Raw genomic sequence first — 19,028 nt, forward strand, 5'->3', positions numbered from 1 at the left:
ATGATCTGTTTATTTATTTGAGAAAGAGACAGAGCGTGTGCACATGTGGGCGCTCACGTTGTAGGGTGGACAGAGGATGAGGAAAAGAGAAACTCAAGCACACTCGCATCTTGAGCCTGGAGCTGACCCAGGGCTGGATCTCATGACCCTGAAATCAGGACCTGAGCAGAAACCAGGAGTCTGGAGCTTAATGAACTGTGTCACCCAGGTGCCCCCAAGCCTGAGGGGTCTTTTGAAAACAAACATGACTGGGGCTCCTGGATGGCTCAGTTGGTTAAGTCTCTCACTCTTGATTTCAGCTCAGGTCATGATATCAGGGTTGTGAGATCATGCCTCATGGCCAGCTCTGCCCTCAGTGGGGAGTCTGCTTAGGATTCTCTCTTCCTCTCCCTCTGCCCCTCTCCCTGCTCTCTCTCTAAACATAATAAATAAATCTTTAAAAAAAAATAAAAGGGGGGCGCCTGGGTGGCTCAGTGGGTTGAGCCTCTGCCTTCGGCTCGGGTCATGATCGCAGGGTCCTGGGATCGAGTCCCGCATCGGGCTCTCTGCTCGGCAGGGAGCCTGCTTCCTCCTCTCTCTCTGCCTGCCTCTATGCCTACTTGTGATCTCTCTCTGTCAAATAAATAAATAAAATCTTTAAAAAAAAAAATAAAAGGAAAGAAAGAAAACAAATGTGACTACCTCTGGAAACCTTTCAGTGGCTCCCCATTAACCTCAGGATGAAGGTTAAGATTCTTGGCCTTGGCATTCAAGGCCTTTTACAGTTGACTTCTTTATTGTTTTTACAGTCTCTTCTTCAGCTACCAGCTCTGCCCTAAAGCTCTGCCTCAGTCACGCCACTCCCAAAAACAATGTCCTCCTATGCCATTTGTCTTTGCTCTTGTTGAGAAATTAGAGGGAATCTGGACTAATCATCCTGCCTTTTGAGGCCTTAGTTTCCCCATCTATACAGTTAGGTGGTTGGACCAGAAGCATTCAAGAGCATATCCCATCTGGCGTTCAGGGAGCCTCTGTAAAGGAGGGGAAAGCTGCTTGCAGCCAAACCTGCCTCTCTGGCTTCTTTTAGGTTGCCTAGCAATGGATGCCAAACATCTCCCCCGTTCTAGGAGGTTTCTTAGCAACCCAGTTTCTCACCCTCAGTTGTTTTCAGGGTTTTCTGTTACCTAAATGAATGTTAAGTTCTGCTCTTTCTCTTCCAAGAAAATCTGCGGCCAAGGATCTCTTTGGAGTCCTGGATCTCATTGGCCAGAACTAATCACCTGGTTTTGTCTAACTTCAAGGGAACTGAGAAATGTATGTGATGCACATGGAAGTTTGGTGAGCGGTCTATGTCTCTATCAAAGTGTTTAAACAAAGCCTCTTGTGAGCAGAGGTCTGAATAAAGCCAGAAGCTAGCCATGCAGATATCTGGAGAAGGAGCAATAAAGCAGAGAAACAAGTACAAAGGTTCTGACACCTTGAGATAGAGGTTTGCCTGATGGGCTTAGTTTACTCAAGGATGCTGGTGTGGCTGGAGCAGTGAGTGAGGGAATGGAGGAAGAGGAGAAAACGGAGGTAAGTAAGTTTGTGGGCAAAGGGCAATCACAGGTCCTAGTAAGAAGTGGTTTGGAGGTGCCTAGGTGGCTCAGTCAGTTAAGCATCTGCCTTCAACTCGGGTCATGATCCCAGTGTCCTGGGATGGAGTCTCACGTCGGGCTCCCTGCTCCAGAGAGAACCTGTTTCTCCCTCTCCCTCTGCCTGCAGTTCCTCCCGTTTGTGCTCTCTCTCTCTCTATCTCTCTCTCTCTGTATCTGTCAAACAAAGAAATAAAATCTTAAAAAAAAAAAAAAAAAGAACTGGTTTGGGATAGTCATTGCTGTGTAACACACCATCTTTCAACTTAACAGCTTAACATTGTTCTATTATCTTTCACGATCCTGTGGGTTTATGGGATTCAGTGGGATAGCTCTTCTGCTCATGTGATGTCATCTGCGGTCTCAAGTGGGTGGACATGTCCGAGAGGACTCGCTCACACCATGCTGCCTGATACAGTATTTGGTGCTGGCTATGGGCTAGAGGTCTGGTGGGCACTGTCAGCTGGAGTACCAGCATGGGACCTCTCCATGTAGTTTGGGGCTTCTTCGGCAAGGGGACTGGGGCCCAAGAGGGAGCTTTCCAGGAGTGAGTGTTCCGAGAGAAGGGAAGAGGAAGCTGGTCTTTTTTTTTTTTTTTTAAAGATTTTATTTATTTATTTGACAGATCACAAGTAGGCAGAGAGGCAGACAGAGAGTGAGAGAGGAGGAAGCAGGCTCCCCGTTAAGCAGAGAGCCTAATGTGGGGCTCGATCCCAGGACCCTGGGATCATGACCTGAGCTGAAGGCAGAGGCTTTAACCCACTGAGCCACCCAGGTGCCCCGGAAGCTGGTCTTCTTGAAAGCTAAGTCTAGAACAGACACAGCATTGCTTTTGCCATGTTTGGTTGGTTGAAGCAATGGCAGGGCCAGCTCAGGTTGAGGAGCAAGAAACTCCACCTTTTGAAGGGCAGAGTGAAAAAGAGTTTGTGGCCATCTTTAATCCACCACAGTTTTCTCCTTTTTTTTTTTTTTTAAAGCATTTATTTATTAGACAGAGAAAGATCACAAGTAGGCAGAGAGGCAGGCAGAGAGAGAGAGAGGAGGAAGCAGGCTCTCCGCCGAGTAGAGAGCCCGATATGGGACTCGATCCCAGGACCCTGAGATCATGACCCAAACCGAAGGCAGTGGTTTAACCCACTGAGCCACCCAGGCACCCCCAGTTTTCTCATTTTGCCCTGAGTAAGATGAGATGTCATTAGAAGGTTTTGACCAGGGAATGAGACTCCTGTATGAGAATCTGACTCTTGATTTAAGGATCACTGTGGCTACAATGTAAAGAAGAGACCATTACAGGGCAGGGCAAAAATACTAGGTAAAAGGGCTTGGATGATGGGAGTCTGAGATGACAGTCATGCTCAAAGTAGGGCCCTGGCAGCAAGATTTGTCCCACTGAAACCTGACTGTCCAATATGATGACCATTAGCGGCATGTGGCTATTTTAACTTGAGTTTAAAATAATTAAGGTCAGGGGGCACCTGGCTGGCTCAGAGGGTAGAGCGTGTGACTCTTGATGTCGGGGCCATGAGTTCAAGCCCCATGTTGGACATAGAGCCTACTTAAAAATAAAGAAGTGAATAAAGTAATTAAGGTTAAATAAAATTTAGAGTTCAATCATCAGCCTCACTAGCCACATTTTAAATGCTTAATAGCCCAATATGGCCAGTGGTTCTGTTCAGAGAGCACAGATCTAGACCATTCCCACCTTTGCAGAAACTTCTGTTGGATAGCACTGGCTTAGTAAGCCTTCTCATCTCTTACAGCGTTCTACATCTAAAATGTTTAACTATAACATCCCACACTCTGACCTCAGGCTCCCTTTCTTCCCATATACCTATTTTGGGACTTCATTGAGCTCCTCCGTCTGGAATTCCTGCATCTTCTCCAGATCCATCTGCTCTCTTTCTCAGCTGCCTTTGGCATCCTTCCCCACTGAGCCAGGATCCATCCTGAGGTTCATTATGGGATCTGTTTTCTCCTCTGCATTCCCATTCACCCCTCCTTTCTGCCCCACCTGTCCTGGAGAACCCCCTCACCCAAGAACCGGAGTGCCAGCAGCCTCCTTCATTCCCATTTCTCCTGACACTGCCAGAGAAAGTCACAGCCATGCACACCATTGCCTCTACAGATCATGGCCTCAGAGCCATCAGAGCAAATTCAGATTCTGCGGAATCGTGACTGAATGACCTCAGGTGGGTGACCTCAGGCAAGTGACCTCATAAGGTTATTGAGCAGATAAATTATGCTGGCACCTAGTAAATGCTCAGTAAGTAACATCTGTTACCACCACCATCATCATTACTGATTATTCCAAATTTTGACCACATTTTGAAAAGATTGTGGAAAAACTTACATAACATAAAATTGTCATTAGTGATGGTACATGCACAGAATTATGCACCCATCACCACTATCTAGTCCAGAATATTTCTATCACTCTAAAAGGAAACCCATAAAGCAGTCATTCCTCATTCCTCCCTTCCCCCACCCCGTAGGAAACGCTAATCTGTTTTCTGCCTCTACGGATTTTCTGACTCAGGCTATTTCATCTATATGGAAACATACAACATATGGCCTTTTGTATCTGTCTCACCACCCTTTTTAATCCTCCTGTCGAACTAAAACCTTTCTCTTATTTTTTAATAATTTACATTTAATTGCTACACCCAGCGTGGGGCTCAAACTCACAACCCCAAGATCAAGAGTCACATGCTCCACCGACTGAGCTGGCCAGGCACCCCTAAAACCATTCTTTCTTAATAGATGATTCTTCTTGTTTTTCTCCAGAGCATTCAATTTATCAGATGTCTTGTCATTCAACTCCCTGCCCTCCTTACCTATAAACTAATGCACCAATAATAGCAGTAGCAACAACAATCATTTGTTGAGGTCTGACTCTGTGCCAACGTGCTTCACTAAGGGTCTTCGATGCACATCTCATTTCACTCTGATAAATCCTCTGAGAAGCAACCACTAATCTTATCTCTATTTCGTGGTCAGGGAAACAGAGGCTCAGAGAAGTTAAATCATGCAAACAGTGAGTGGCAGAACCAAGATTCAAACCTGAGTCTGTTTCAGGCAGAGTTCAACACATAACCACCACACTGTATCTCTTCTCAGTGGCCACCTTCCCTCCTTCCCCTGGGTCTCAGAGGATACTAGATCCTTCCGGGGCTGGCTCAAAGCCCATCCCTCCTGTACACTTGACCTCATCCCTTCCCATCGCCTCTGGAACCTCTTCCATCCCCTCTCCCATTATTATCAGAGCTGAACCTGATTCAGACAGTTCCGGACTGGAATCATCTGGTTGCTTCTTCACTTGTCTGATGCCTAAACTGGGACGACTCAAAGGCCAAGCCTAGCTGGGACAGGCAACTTCTTATGGGCTTCTCCTGTAGTTCATTTTACCCCCTAACATCTCTTGGATCCATTCATTTCTCTGCAAGCCCACTAGGCCAAGTCATAGTTATCTCTGATATGGAGGCTCTTCTCGGATCTCTCTGCTTCCTCTCTGAAGCATTCTAGCCTGTTCTACAGAGGGATCAGCAGCCAGAGGGATCTTTTCAGTGTGCAGTCCAGAACACATCCCTCCTTCCAAAGCTTCCATGGACCCCCACGACCCTTGGGTTGAACTGCAAACTCCTTACCTTGGCTTATGAGGCCCCGAAGGGTCTCATGTATGCTTGCCTCTCTAGCATCATCTCCTGTCACTGTTCAAGGTCTTTAGTTTTGGGCTCTAGGACTTTTCTCTGTCTCTTTTTCTGTCTGTCTGTGTCTGTTTCACACACACAGTTAAATGAGTAAGTAGTACATGTAAAGCACTTAGATAAGCCCTTTGCACATAACAAACCATATATTTGTTATTATTACTAGTCTATGTTCAGTAAATATCGATTGAGCTGCCTAGTCAACGCCAACACTACACAACTCTCTGGGATACAATAGTGAATGAAAAAGATCTGGCCTCATCTTGGAATTCATTCATCTCTGTATCCCCAGCCCCCAGCACGTGGAAAGACAGAATGGTTGCTTAAGGCATGAAGGCATGTGTGTGCAATGGTGTTTGATGAAGCTCAGAGCAGTGCCGTGACTTTCCTAAGACCACACAGCAAGTGTAAGACAAAATCAAGGCTGTGGGCTCATGACAAGGAATGAAGTAGACACAGTTATCTGGCAAGGGCTGGTTCTCCAGAGAGAGGGGCCACAAGGCACACACTGCCTGGAGCAGAACTGCAGGTAGGTTAGGAGAGAGAACACTTGTTTCTTCCAGAGGGGAAAGGAAGTTTCTCTACCAACCCCTTCTCCCCAGCCTCAACTTCCTTTTCGACATAAGAGGAGCTGAGCCTTAGCAAGGGTCAGTGGCTCAAAGAGGGAAAGAGAATGGAGAGAGGACGAGGGATTCAGTGACAGGTGAGGGGCCTCAGGAAGAGGTAGGGAGCTCCTGAGAGAGTGAGGGTGAGGGCTGAGAGAGAGAGAGACAGAAAGAGAGACTGGAATCTGTGGAGAAAGTGGGGGTGGGGTCAGCAAGATGAGCACTTGTACACTTATGGCGAGGGGCTCCATGAAGAGGATGGAGACCCAGAGAGGATGCAATGAGGAAATGACGGCTCGGTGAAGCAAGGGTCTTCAGGGATAGGGGTGGGAGATTAAGGGAGTGATGGAGAGTCGGATCAGGAGTTTGAGGGACTGCAGGAGGGGGTGCGTTCTGGGGAGGCGATAGGGTTTCCGCGAGCGGCCTGGGGTCTCAGAGAGAGAAGGGAACTCTGGAAGGAGGTAGGGGCTCTCATTCTGCAGGGGTCCGCAATCTGCAGAGCCAGCCTTTGGGGCTGGCGGGTGCCCCCCCCTCACCCCCCAGCCCCGTATCACCCCCGCCCCCCGACTGCGGCGCAGGCGCCGACAGAACCAGCTTCTGCTCGGCTCTCGCTCTGGCTCCCGCTCGGCGGAGACAGCAGGCAGAGAGGTGAGCTCAGCCCGGCTCCACGCGCGCGCCCCGACCCCCACCCCGCCTTCTCCCGGGTTCTGGGGAACCCCACCTCAGCCCGCATCCCCAGCCCCGCCACGTCCAACCTCGGACGGGACGGCGGCGCCCAAGCCTTGGTGTGCCTCGAGCTTTGGGAGGTGAGGTCCCAGAAAAGTCGTAGGGGGCAGAGATCTCACCAGCCCCGTCTCCCAGAGATAGCTCAATGCTGAGAGGATGGGCAGAGGCTTCGGAGGACAAGACCCCCACCCACCTCTTTATTAAAAACCTATTCCCACCCTTCCGTGCCTCAGTTTCCCCCTTTCCCCTGGGGGAAATGATATGGTTTATCTCGGCCAGGGAACTGGTGGTCCTATCAGAAACAGCGGTGCGGTAGCGAGAGAGAGGAATTGGCCCGATTTCCCTGGACTTGCCCCCCAAGAGGGCGCCCCTTCTCCCAACCCCGGCAGCGCCGGACACTGTTGTAGGCAGTGGGGGTCCAGATTGGGGTCTGGAAAGGAGAATGAATGAGGCCCTTCAGGCAATAGGTTCCAACGATCTTCAGGCCCTTGCGCCTATCACCTGCGCGTACTTCTCCCTCCGCTCGCCTCCGCCGCAGTCTCCCCCCTCCGCCCCTGTAGCCCCCCTCCTCTTCCCGCTCCTTTCACACTGAGCTCCTTCCTCCTCCCCTCGCCTAGGGACACCTCCCCAGCGGTTCCCATGGCAACCCACGTCCCGGGTACTCGCGCGGTGTCCGGAGCATCCTCTCTCTCCCTCCCCCTGACCGCCAGACCGCCTTCTAGCAACCTTAACACGGGAGGGGGAGGGGCCAGGCCTAGCGGGAGGCTGCGTCAAGGTCACCTTCCTTCTCCAGTGCCAGCAAGATTGAGTGATTAAGTATATTTGAGGTTGAGGGACGGTGAGTTGCAGGGGAGGAGCTAACCCAGACCTACAATTCCCGAGCCTCTCTTCCCTGCCCCCTCCCCTAGGACTTTAATTAATAGTTGCAGCTTTGACTCTGACTGCCCCCAAGCCCCCATTCAGTCTCCCCACCCAGGCCTCCCGAGGGCCCGGGCCGGGGGCGGTTCCTGCAGTGGCCACACCCCTCGGGGCCCCGCCCCACCTTCCTCCCAGGCAGATTCCTGCTCTCTCGCGGGACCACTTGTCTTCTTCCTTATCTTTCGGTTTTGGTCTGTGTCTTTTTCCATTCTCGATCCAAAACTTTTTTTTTTTTCTTGTATTTTCCTTTTCTTCTCTTTTTCCCTGAGTTATGGGGTGACGGTTATAAAGAACTGCGATTTATAGACAGGCTATAAGAAGAGAACTTCTGGCGCTTGTGTGGATCCGTGGGGGCTCCAAGAATTACCCCAACACACACTTTGGCTCTGTGTGTGTGTGTGTGTGTGTGTCTATGTGTGTGTTTCTCCGTGGAGTGTCTTTGTGTGTAGTGTGTCTGTTTCTTGGTGCTATGTGTGTCTATCTGAATATGTCTCTAGGTAGTATGTAAGTGCCTGTCTCGGTATGTCTCTGTTATGTTTGTGTAGCCATGTTGGTGTGTGTCTCAGGTGTGTGTGTCTGTGCATCAGTCTGTGGTATGTCTCTGTTTGATTTGTGTGTGTGTGTGTGTGTGTGTGTATGCCTGCCTCTCTGTGCTATGTGGGTATGTGTGTGCTAGTGAGTTTATGCAGGAAATTGAAAGCTACATCTGATTGGAAATTGGGGGGAGGTCCAGAAATTTGTTTTATCCTTCAGTGTAAGCACATTGCTTTATTATTATTTTTTAAGATTTTATGTATTTAGTGAGAGAGAGAGAACGCGCCCATGAGTAGGGCAAGGGATAGAGGGAGAGGGAAAGAGAGAATCTCAGGAGACACTGCATGCTGAGCCCGTGGGGGCTTAATCTCATGACCTCTGAGATCATGACCTGAGCTGAAATCAAGAGTCGGAAGTTCCACCAACTGAGACTCCCAGGCACCCCGCTCATTGCTTTATTTTGTTTGATGCAGGGGTGCTGATGCAGGACCCCAATCCTTTCCCAGTATAAACAACTCCCCTCCCCAAACCCACCCTTCTCCTCATCCCCCACTTTGGTTTTAGTCCTCTCCATGTGTAGATACACAAGTACTTTCCATTACCAAGCCCTCAGTGTCTCCATCTGTTAAAAGGGAGATTCTTAAGGTAAGTGGTTGCCACAGGCAGGGCAAAATGTGTGAAGGGGGTCAAAGGTACAAACTCCAGTTATAAAATAAATAAGTCATGAGGATATAATGTGTAGCCTGGTGACTATAGTTAATAATACCATATTGCATATCTGAACGTTGCCAAGAGAGTAGATCTTAAAGTTTCTCTCACAAGGAAGGACATTTATTGGTAACTAGGTATGGTGACAGAGGTTAACTAGACTTATTATGGTGATCATTACAAATACTGAATCGTGTTGTATACCTGAAACAAATACGATATTATATGCCACGTATACCTCAATAAAAAAGGGTATTATTCTAAAAGGAGGGGTTCTTAGATAGGTTTCCCTAAAAATCTAAACATCCCCCAAGGGATGCCTGGGTGGCTCAGTTGTGTTAAGCATCTGCCTTCCTTCCGCTCTGGTCATGATCCCACTGTCCTGGGATCAAGCCCTGCATCGGGCTCCCTGCTCAGTGGGGAGCTTGCTTCTCCCTCTCCCACTCCTCCTGCTTGTGAAAAATCCTCAAAAAAATAAAAAAATAAACACCCTGAGACTAAGAGGGACCCTGGCTTTCACCTCCTTTGGAGTCAAGATGATTTGGGACTTGGAGGCTCTTGCCTTGTGAGGGGCAGCCCCGGGTAGGATTTTTTTAGAGCCTTGCACCTTGGGAGCTCAGCCTGATTGGACAAGTGTCAGCCATGATAGTTACCCCCAAGAGTACCGGGAAGAGGGGAAGATTTTGAGAGGAGGTGGAGAACCTCTTACTCCAGATACAGGGCTCAAAAGGTTTAGAATAAAAATAATAAGGAAGAAATTACAGTAATGGTAATGACAACTGGTGCCGTTCCTTGGCCTCAGATATAGTAACTGTGTGAAGCAGAGGTGATTATTAGCTCTGCTCTACAGGTAAGGAAACCAAGTTTCAGAGAGGTGAAAGCACTTGTCTAAGGTCACACAGCCAGGAAGTAGTAGATCTGGGATTTCCATCCAGACCTGGGATTCCAATCCAGACAGTCAGACCCCCAGAACCCACAGTCCCAGCCACCGGATGGCCTCCAGATTAAACAAGCACATTTACTGGCATCTATAATTGTTAAGCACTGGCCTTAGTGCCCCTATGCGCTGGCTCATTCACCGCATACTTAGAGAAAGACAAACCAGTACCTAGAAGGCCAGGCTGCGTTATGAGTGTGGGTTATCTAAAATGGGAGGAAAAGCGGATGACGCACAAAGATTCCGGGGGTCTGGGAGGGTCTCACGGATCTCTCCCCCTGTCTGCACCTTGCTTCCCCCAACAGAGATCCACAATGCCAGGCTGTGACCGTTCCTGCAGCTGTAGCCGCGGCCCCAAGGTGGAAGATGGCAAATGGTATGGGGTCCGCTCCTACTTGCACCTCTTCTACGAAGACTGTGCAGGTGCGGCCCTCAGCGATGACCCTGAGGGGCCTCCCATCCTGTGTCCCCGCCGACCCTGGCCCACACTGTGCTGGAAGGTAAGGCCAGAGGAGGAGCAACTCCTGGGATTTCTCGGGGCTGCAGGGAGGAGATGGGATCGGTGGATGGAAAAAGAGATGGTACAGCAGGTACAAGCAACAAAAACCCAATTAAGGGAAACCTGGCCGACTCCGCTGGTAGAGCGTGTGACTCTTGATCTCCCGGTCGTGAGTTCAAGCCCCACATTGGATGTGGAGCCTACTTTTTTAAAAAAATTGGCAAATGACTACTGTTGATAAGTCATTCAAAACTGTACAAATTTGGGGCACCTGGCCGGCTCAGTTCGTAGAACGTGAGACTCTTGATCTTGGGATTGTAGGTTTGAGCTCCACACTGGGGATAGAGATTACCTAAAAAGAAAATCTTAAAAAACAAAACAAAACACAAAAAACCTCAAGTGGGCTTAAACAAGGAAGGGAAGATATCACCCACTTTATTGAAAGGGCCAGAGATTGAGCAACTTCAGGCCAAGTTCAATCCAGTCGTTCAAGATTTCTCTTAGTCTTCAGGTTCCCCATGGTACCCCTGCCCCTGTGGCCCCTTTAGCTTCAGAATCTATGCACATGTTCTCCAAGTAGCTGCTACCATTCTGATCTGCATTTTCACTCCACACCATCCGCCAGAAATCAGAATTTCCTCCAGTATTTCCTTCAGAAAAGAAACACTGCTTTCCATTTCCAGGAGTCCTGTCAAGCACTGCGTTGGCTCTGATTGGATCACTTGCCTGTCTCTGAACTAATTACTATGGCCAGAGGGCACAGTATACACTGACTGTAAGGAAGTGGGGTTCATCTCAGCTAACTCTTCCTGTGGCTTCTCAATGACATATTGGAGTTCTGTCACAGGGACAGTGGAGGAAAGGAGCAGTGAGTGTCTCCAACAACCAGGGAGAGTGGTCAGTGAGGGCGCAGAGTGTAGGGAAAGGGTGGAAGTGGCAGTAAGCAGAATCCCTACAACAGGCATAGCTCTTTGCTAAATACTATAACGAAATTGAGGCAAAGAGCCCTTCCCCTCGGCTTTCAAAGGGCTTCTACTCTACTGGGGAGGCAAAGTGTAGAGATCTAGAGACCTCAGGCCAAGTGGTCAGAGGGTGCCAGGAAGGGAGATGCTCTCAGGACCTGGAGTGAGCAAGGAAGACTCCCAGGAGAAAGTGAGCATGTATTTTAAAACTTTGAGCCTCTTCTAATTGCCAGGCAATGTGCTAGGCTCTTGAGGACAGAGAATTTGAGATGTGGTCCCTCTCCTCTAGGAGCTCCTAGCTGTGGTTCACGTAGTCATTCTGCAAACATCCACTCAGCTACTGCTCTGTACCAGCGTCGTGCTAGGAAGACACCTAGTGACCCAAAACAGACAGTGTCTGTTCTCATGGCTCTCCAGTCTCTCGTTCCAGTGGGACAGGCAGATATCACTTACATAGTAACGAAATTCCATGTTCAAGTGTGCACCATGGTGAGTGCACAGAAGAAAAAATGTGCACAGTGTTTGTACAAATGCAAAGCAGGGGACCTGACGCAGGCCAGGGGCATCCCAGAAGGCTTCCCTGAGGAGGTGAGTTTGAGATGAGATCTGAGGGATGTGTAGGAGTTATCCCGAATGCAGGAAGGGGGCAGACAGGATACAGAGATGAGATGGGACCCAAATAATGATGGAAGGGAACTCAAGGTACTGGAAAAACCTACTGCTAAGTGGGAGTTGGAAAGACGTTGATCTAGGGGTTTCAAGATTCCAAGTAGAACATGACAGTTTGTGCCCCTCATCAGTTCGATCCTAGGAAGTGTATTCTGTGACTTCTCTGTGATTCCCATCTCTTAAGGTTAGACCAAGTTGTTACCGTTAAGTCTAATTGGGATCACCATCAGGCTGACCCTAACTACCTCCCAATCTGTCTGCCTCTCTCCAGATTAGTCTGTCTTCGGGAACCCTGCTTCTGCTGCTGGGTGTGGCGGCCCTGACCACTGGCTATGCAGTGCCTCCCAAGCTGGAGGGCATTGGAGAGGGGGAATTCCTCGTGTTGGATCAGCGGGCAGCTGATTACAACCGGGCCCTGAGCATTTGCCGCTTGGCAGGCACAGCTCTCTGCATGGCGGCTGGGATCCTGCTGGCCATTTGCCTGCTCTGGGCCATGACTGGCTGGCTGAGCCCAGACACCAAGGCAGAACCCTTGGACACCGAAGCTGATGGCCATGTGGAGATCTTCGGGGATGAGCCAGAGCAGCAGCTGTCCCCCATCTTCCGCGATGCCAATGGCCAGTGTTGGTTTTCACCACCTGCCAGCCCCTTTGGGCAATCCTCTGTGCAGACCATCCAGCCCAAGCGGGACTCCTGAGCTGCCCACAAGGCCAGAGGAGGAGCCAGACCTGGGGTCTGGACCATTCCTCTGTCCCACCACACCCGGCCCTCCAGTTGTCTCCCTAACTTCTCCCCTTCAGTGGGGCCCCTTCCACCTATCAGAAGACCCAACTCCAGGTCAAGAGTCTGGAGCTCAAATCCCAGTACCCCTTCCCAGGGATTGAGCCCCAACTCCTCCAAGATGCCAACTTTCCCCAGGTCCTCCCAAAACTTCCCACCTACCCTTCCTTCCCAAGACCTTTCGGGAGAAGAAAACATCCCTCTCAATCTATCCCCCCTCTACTCTCTGTGACCCGGGGAAGCCCCTTTTCCTTTCAGACCATCTGTTCCTGTCTCCATACTGTGAGGGGTTTGGATCAGATTCTAGAGTTCCATGACTTTCCTCTCCCCAGATATAAGCATTACCATAGACAAAGTTGGCGGGTTGCATAGCAAAGTCATTCTCATCGCGGACCCCTTCCTCTGTCAGCTGCTCCAGCATGCCTGCGGATGGGTCAAGAGCACTCAGTGGGACTTCCCTTCCAGGATGGTGCGGAAGCAGTCACCTCCTACAGAATGTTTTCTGTGCGTTTTGGCCTCAGAGCCCCTGAGTCTGGCCCATGATGCGCTCTAATTAGCCTCAGTTTACAGACGAGGTGGCTGAGGAAAGCGGTCAGTCCGCAGGAATGGGGACCCACATCTTCTGCCTCCTCTTGGACCAGCTCTTGTTCTATGGCTGGAACAGGAGACCTGCCTGATGCTTTCCTGGCTTCCACGGGACCTCCAGGGTTGGGAGGCAGGTGGGCCAGGGAGCCTGGTTGGAGGCCTGAGGGTCCTAGGTAGCTCAGAAGAGAATTTGGACATGCATTTAAATGGTCTCTTAGAGCCGGGGGCAGGAGAACTGGGATGTCTTTGCCGTTCAAAATCCGCCCACTTAGTAACCATCACCCACGGTATTGACCTTACTCTGTAACATAATGCGTCCTCCTGGGGGCACCAGAACCTCATCCCGCAGGCTCCCCAGCCAGATGAATCACCTCCGTTCTTACCACTAGAGGGGGCTCCAAGACAGCTGGAGAGAGGAGCCCACGGATCCCGCCCCTACCCTCCCCCTCTCCGTCGCACCTCCACCCTGAAGTGGTCTCTTGGGAGTGTCCACCGTTCTCCCCAACCAGGCAGGCACTACTGCCTCTGTGCTCCACGCTCCTTCCCCACTCGGGACCCCTTCTATCTTACTTTCCCTTTCAATAAAGAGCTGAGACGGATGCTGGCTTGGCTTCTTTTCTCCCTGACCATGGGGCATGGGTAGAGAGGAAAAAAGACTGTTAGGAGCTCCTGCCATGTGCTGGACACTTAAATCCACTATTTCTCATTAGCTCCTTATGATAATAACTCTTTGGGAAAGGAGACTATCATCTTCATTTTATTTTGAATTTTTTAAAAAAGATTTTATTTATTTGACAGAGAGATCACAAGTAAGCAGAGAAGCAGGCGTGGGGGGAGAGGGGGAAGCAGGCTCTCTGTTGAGCATAGAGCCGGATGCGGGGCTCCATCTCAGAACCCTGAGATCATGACCTGAACCGAAGGCAGAGGCTTAACCTACTGAGCCGCCCATCTGAGCACCCCTCATCTTCATTTTACAGATGAGTTAACTAGTGGTCAGAGAAATGGGGCGATTTAAAGGGAGGATTTAAATGCTAACTTGTTGGGGTGCACCTGGATGGCTCAGTCGGTTAGGGGCTGCCTTCGGCTGGAGTCATGATCCCAGGATCCTGCATGGAGCCCCCCATCGAGCCCCCCATTGAGCCGGGCACCGGGCTCCTTGCTCAGTGAAGGGTCTGCTTCTCTCTCTCCCGCTGCCCTCCCTGCTTGTGGTGTCTCTCTCTCTCTCTCTCTCTCTCTCTCTCTCTCTCGGCAAAATATATTAAATCCTTTTTAATAAATTAAAAAAAAAAAAGTACTGACTTTTTGGGAAGGAGATTTCTCCAGCGTCCTGACAACCCACTGCCCCCATCCCTGAGGGGGAGGTAAGCTCCTGGAGCCCAGAGCTCTGGGATCTGGAGCTGGCACGAGCTGGGATCGTTTCCAGGGCAACGCAAACAGCTAACCCCTATGAGCACTTACCAGAGGGCAGACACTGTTCTCAGTGCCTAACAGACACACATTCATTCATTTACCCTCACAACAGCCTATGAGGTAAGGACTATTATTCCCAAACCTGGCTCCCAGACAGCAGGTTTGTATTTCCAACCATGATGTGCTCCTGCTCAACTATCCCAAACTGCTCCTGTTAAACCCGTCCTTCAGACCAGCCCCTGCGAGGCCCCCTTCCCCCACCCTCACCCCTCCCCCTTAGAGGGCGGTGCTCCAGCTCCCTGCTGGCTCTAACCCAACCCTTGGAGCCATCTTGGCCCCAGTCTGTCCTCACCCTCTAAATCCAACCCAGTGGCTAGCCAATCTCGCAAATACAACCTCACCGGGCTTCTCTCCGTCCGCACAGCCTGTGGCATTTGTCCCCTCAGTACAGTCTACAGCTTACCTATTTGTTTTATGTGCCTCCGTTACCTGTCTACCCCCGCCCCAGTGTGATCTCTGCCAAAAGGAGGATCTTCCTTCACTTTGTTTGCTGACATACCCCAAGGGCCTAGAAAACGCCTGGCACAGAGTAGATGCTTGATAAAAATGGCTTGAATAAATCAATCCTAGTTTTATAGGTGAGGACCGGGAGGCTTGGGAATATTAAGTAGCTGACCCAAGGATGCACAGGTAGCAAGGGGGCAGAGCTGAGGTTCAAACACAAGCAGGGGAGCTCCTGAGTCCACAGTCTGGGTCACTGCATTGCACTGCCCCTTGGTTTGAAGGTGCAGAGCTGGGGAAATGACACTGAGAGCCAACAAACCTATTTAGGAATGTTTGTTGCCCTGTGGAATTGTGAGCTTAGTGTGAACAGATTTTTTTTTTTTTTCCAGAGAAGTTAGAATCCAAATTTGTATATGAGATGTATCCATTTTTAATTTTTTCAAAGATTTTATTTAATTATTTGACAGAGAGACAGCAAGAGAGGGAAACCAAGCAGGGGGAGTGGGAGAGGGAGAAGCAGCCTTCCTGCTGGGCAGTGAGCCTAGCATGGGTTTTGATGCAAGGGCTCTGGGATCATGATCTGAGCCAAAGGCAGGCACTTAACTGCCTGAGCCACCCAGGTACCCCAGAGATGTATCGTTTTTAAAACATCAGTATGGGGGTTGCTGGGTGGCTCAGTGGGTTAAGCCTCTGCCTTTGGCTCAGGTTATGATCTCAGGGTCCTGGGATAGAGCCCCACATAGGGCTCTCTGCTCAGAGGGGAACCTGCATCCCCCCCAACCCCGCCTGCCTCTCTGCCAACTTGTGATCTCTCTGTCAAATAAATAAATAATTTTAAAAATTGTTTTAAAGATTTTTATTTATTTATTTGACAACCAAGGATCACAAGTAGGCAGAGAGGCAGGGGGCACGGGGAGAAGGAGCAGGCTCCTTGCGGAGCAGGGATCCCCATGTAGGGCTCGACCCCAGGATCCTGAGATCATGACCTGTGCCGAAGGCAGAGGCTTTACTCTACTGAGCCACCCAAGTGCCCCAATAAATAAGATATTTTTTAAAAATTAGATCTGTTTCAAAATTTGACTGAGCACTGAGCAGGAGGAAACATTCCCAGGGATAGCTTCAACTCCTGAGAGGCCACGTGTGACCTATGACTTGGACACTCTGAGTTCGTGCCCTCAGCTGGACAGAACCAGGGATGGAATTTCACATTGACAAGATGGCCTCCAGAAATGGAAGTAGGCCTCCATCCCCGGAATATCTATATCTCACTTTAGTTTTCCTTCCCAGCTGCCATGGAGGAAGCCAACCCTGATCTGTAAGCCCAATAAAACCCAGGCCCCCACAAAGCCCCATTCCCCACAGGGAATCTCTTTTCAGAGAAGCAGAATCCAATAACCAAAGTTAATTCGCACTGACACCAACTGTTGCATGAATCCTTGAAGCATGTTAAAGGGGGCTGTTCCACTGTCCATACTTTGCTAGGGGGAATGTATACTGGGTTCAGTACTCTTTCCCCAAAGTTCACGTCCACCTGGAGTTTGTGAATGTAACTTTATTTAAAAATAGGGTCTTTGCAGAGATAATAAAAATATATAAAATAATATATAAAATAATATATAAAAATAATAAAAGATGTTCCCATTGGATTAAGATGGGCCCTAATCCAATAACTCATCCTAAGAAGAAAAGAAAAGAGAGATTCGGACATGCCAGACACACAGAGGGCTGATGTCCACCTGAAGAAGGAGGCAGGGTATATGTGCCTATAATGTGCCTATAAGCCGGGGGATGGTAATGGTCACCGGTAACCACCGGAAACTAGAAGCATCCAAAAAGTCTTCTTTCCTAAAGACTTCAGAAGGAGGGTGGCCTTGCCCGCTCTTGATTTCACACTTCAGCCTCCTGAACTGTGAGGCAATACCTTTATGCTGTTTGAAGCCAGTACTTTGTGATAACCATGAACTCTATTATCTCTGCAACTCTTCTGCAAATCTAACATCACTTTTTCTTTTTTAAGATTTTATTTATTTATTTGACAGAGAGGGAGAGGACACAAGCAAGGGGAGCAGCAGGCAGAGGGAGAAGCAGGCTGCCCACAGAGCAAGGATCCTGACTCAGGGCTCGATCCCAGGACTCTGGAACCATGGCCTGAGCTGAAGGCAGACTCCCAACCCACTGAGCCACCCAGGTGCCCCCAACATTACTTTACAACATTACTTTGGGTGTAGAAGTGAGATGACAGAGGGGACATCATCATTTGGAAAGCATCAAAATAAGATGGCCTGCGTGGCTTTCAGGCCTACCACCTTCAGAAGTCGAGCTGGGGCAAATGTGGCTATCTTGCCAAGTGGAAGAGAAGGTGTAACTGGGGTGTCAAGGGTAGAAGACAAAATACCATGGGGACCGGGTGAATGAGGCACCTGAAAATTATCTACCAAAGATTCAGGCCTGGATTCTGTGAAGGAACACTGCCTCAGCCCAGGGGGGCCTCTGTTGTAGCCTCCAGTCCATCTGAAGGATTTCAGGGATGAGTCACATAGTAAATGTTCTGGCTTAAAATAAAAAAAAAAATAAAATAAAATAAATTATTATTATTTTTTTAAATTTTATTTATTTATCAGAGAGAGAGAGGGGGAGAGAGCAAGCACAGGCAGACAGAATGGCAGGCAGAGGCAGAGGGAGAAGCAGGCTCCCGGCTGAGCTAGGAGCCCGATGTGGGACTCGATCCCAGGATGCTGGGATCATGACCTGAGCCGAAGGCAGCTGCTTAACCAACTGAGCCACCCAGGCATCCCTAAAATTATTTTTTTAAATAAAAAAAGATGATCATACAATTTTTCTTGTCAAGATGGAGTAACAGGAGGGGCACCTGGGTGGTTCAGTGGGTTAAGCCTCTGCCTTCAGCTCAGGTCATGATCTCAGGGTCCTGGGTTCGAGCCCTGCATCGAGCTTTCTGCTCAGTGGGGAGCCTGCTTCCCTCTCTCTCTCTCTGCCTGCCTCTCTGCCTGCTTGTGATCTGTCTCTCTCTATGAAATAAATAAATAGAATCTTAAAAAAAAAAAAAAAAAGGTGGAGTAACAGGAATCAGGTTCACCCTCCCATCTGAAAAAGACCAAGGACGTACCAGGAAAGGAGGGAGTGAGGGGAGCCCTACAGGACCCCCAGCTGACTTCCCTGGGACGGTCCAGCCTGTGGCGCGGATTGTAATAATAAATGAGGAAACAAGTAGACAGACAATCAAAAGGCTGTCAGTAAGGGGAGATTCGGATGACGTTATCACCCAGCCGAGTTGACAGTTGCAGGGTGCTCCACCCTCAGCAGGAGAATTCACAAGGCCTGGGGCTTTGGTGGCTCCTGGAGACCCAAAGGGCACTGGGGGCACTGAACCCAATAGCCCATAGCTGCCGCGGGTGCCCTCTGGTGTTCTTTTGAGGTGCTGGCAGCTCAGCCGGCCGGCCATTTCCTCTTCCTCAGAGGGAAGCTAGGTTTCCCATAGCCTGCATTCCCTGCTCGCTGAGGTGGGGGCTCTGGAAGAGGGCGGGGGGCTGAAGGGCTTGGGGCGGGGAGGATCACCTTCTGCTTTACCCCTTTCTTTCCCAGAGCCTGAGAACCAGAGGCTGCACCTCCCTCCTGTTGGATCTATGTCCCCTCTCCCTGTACCTACAAACCCAGGGGACAAACGAGGTGACTTCTCAAGGCCAGCTTCAGAGGAGCTCCTGCACCTCACCCCCAACTGGATCAAAAAGGCATGAGCTGAGGCCACAGCCTGGCCTCTGGGGGTGCTGTGCAGGGCAGGGAGCTGAGTTGGCCCAGGCGAGACAGGAAGTGAAGCCATATTGGTAGAGGTGGGGAAGGCATTAGTGGGAGGTGCAGA

General features: G+C 49.9%; 1 protein-coding gene and 1 pseudogene across 3 annotated transcripts; both read left to right on the plus strand.

Moving 5' to 3' along the window:
- The first annotated feature begins 1,515 nt into the window (after window positions 1–1,515).
- On the plus strand, window positions 1,516–13,835 carry NRSN2 (neurensin 2). 3 transcript variants are annotated; one of them, XM_059134038.1, is made up of 3 exons: window positions 1,516–1,554; window positions 10,051–10,245; window positions 12,147–13,835. In XM_059134038.1, exons 1-3 carry the CDS (start codon window positions 1,531–1,533, stop codon window positions 12,570–12,572), a joined length of 645 nt encoding a protein of 214 aa, XP_058990021.1. In that variant the 5' UTR covers window positions 1,516–1,530; the 3' UTR covers window positions 12,573–13,835. The 3 variants fall into 3 exon arrangements, with proteins under 3 accessions (XP_058990021.1, XP_058990023.1, XP_058990022.1); XM_059134040.1 differs by lacking the exon at window positions 1,516–1,554 and adding an exon at window positions 6,401–6,570; XM_059134039.1 differs by lacking the exon at window positions 1,516–1,554 and adding an exon at window positions 6,577–6,728.
- A 3,554-nt stretch (window positions 13,836–17,389) lies between these two features.
- LOC131808338 (large ribosomal subunit protein eL37-like) lies at window positions 17,390–17,685 on the plus strand (annotated as a pseudogene).
- Window positions 17,686–19,028: the final 1,343 nt, after the last annotated feature.

This window comes from Mustela lutreola, chromosome 9, assembly GCF_030435805.1.
Source record: "Mustela lutreola isolate mMusLut2 chromosome 9, mMusLut2.pri, whole genome shotgun sequence".
NCBI lineage: Eukaryota > Metazoa > Chordata > Mammalia > Carnivora > Mustelidae > Mustela > Mustela lutreola.

Bases quoted from the DNA above. Each gene is read 5' to 3' on its own strand.
- NRSN2 (XM_059134038.1), top strand. From the start codon at position 1,531: ATGGAGGAAGAGGAGAAAACGGAG. The intron at 1,555-10,050 runs GTAAGTAAGTTT...TTCCCCCAACAG, and splicing joins AGGAAGAGGAGAAAACGGAG to AGATCCACAATGCCAGGCTG. The intron at 10,246-12,146 runs GTAAGGCCAGAG...GCCTCTCTCCAG, and splicing joins GGCCCACACTGTGCTGGAAG to ATTAGTCTGTCTTCGGGAAC.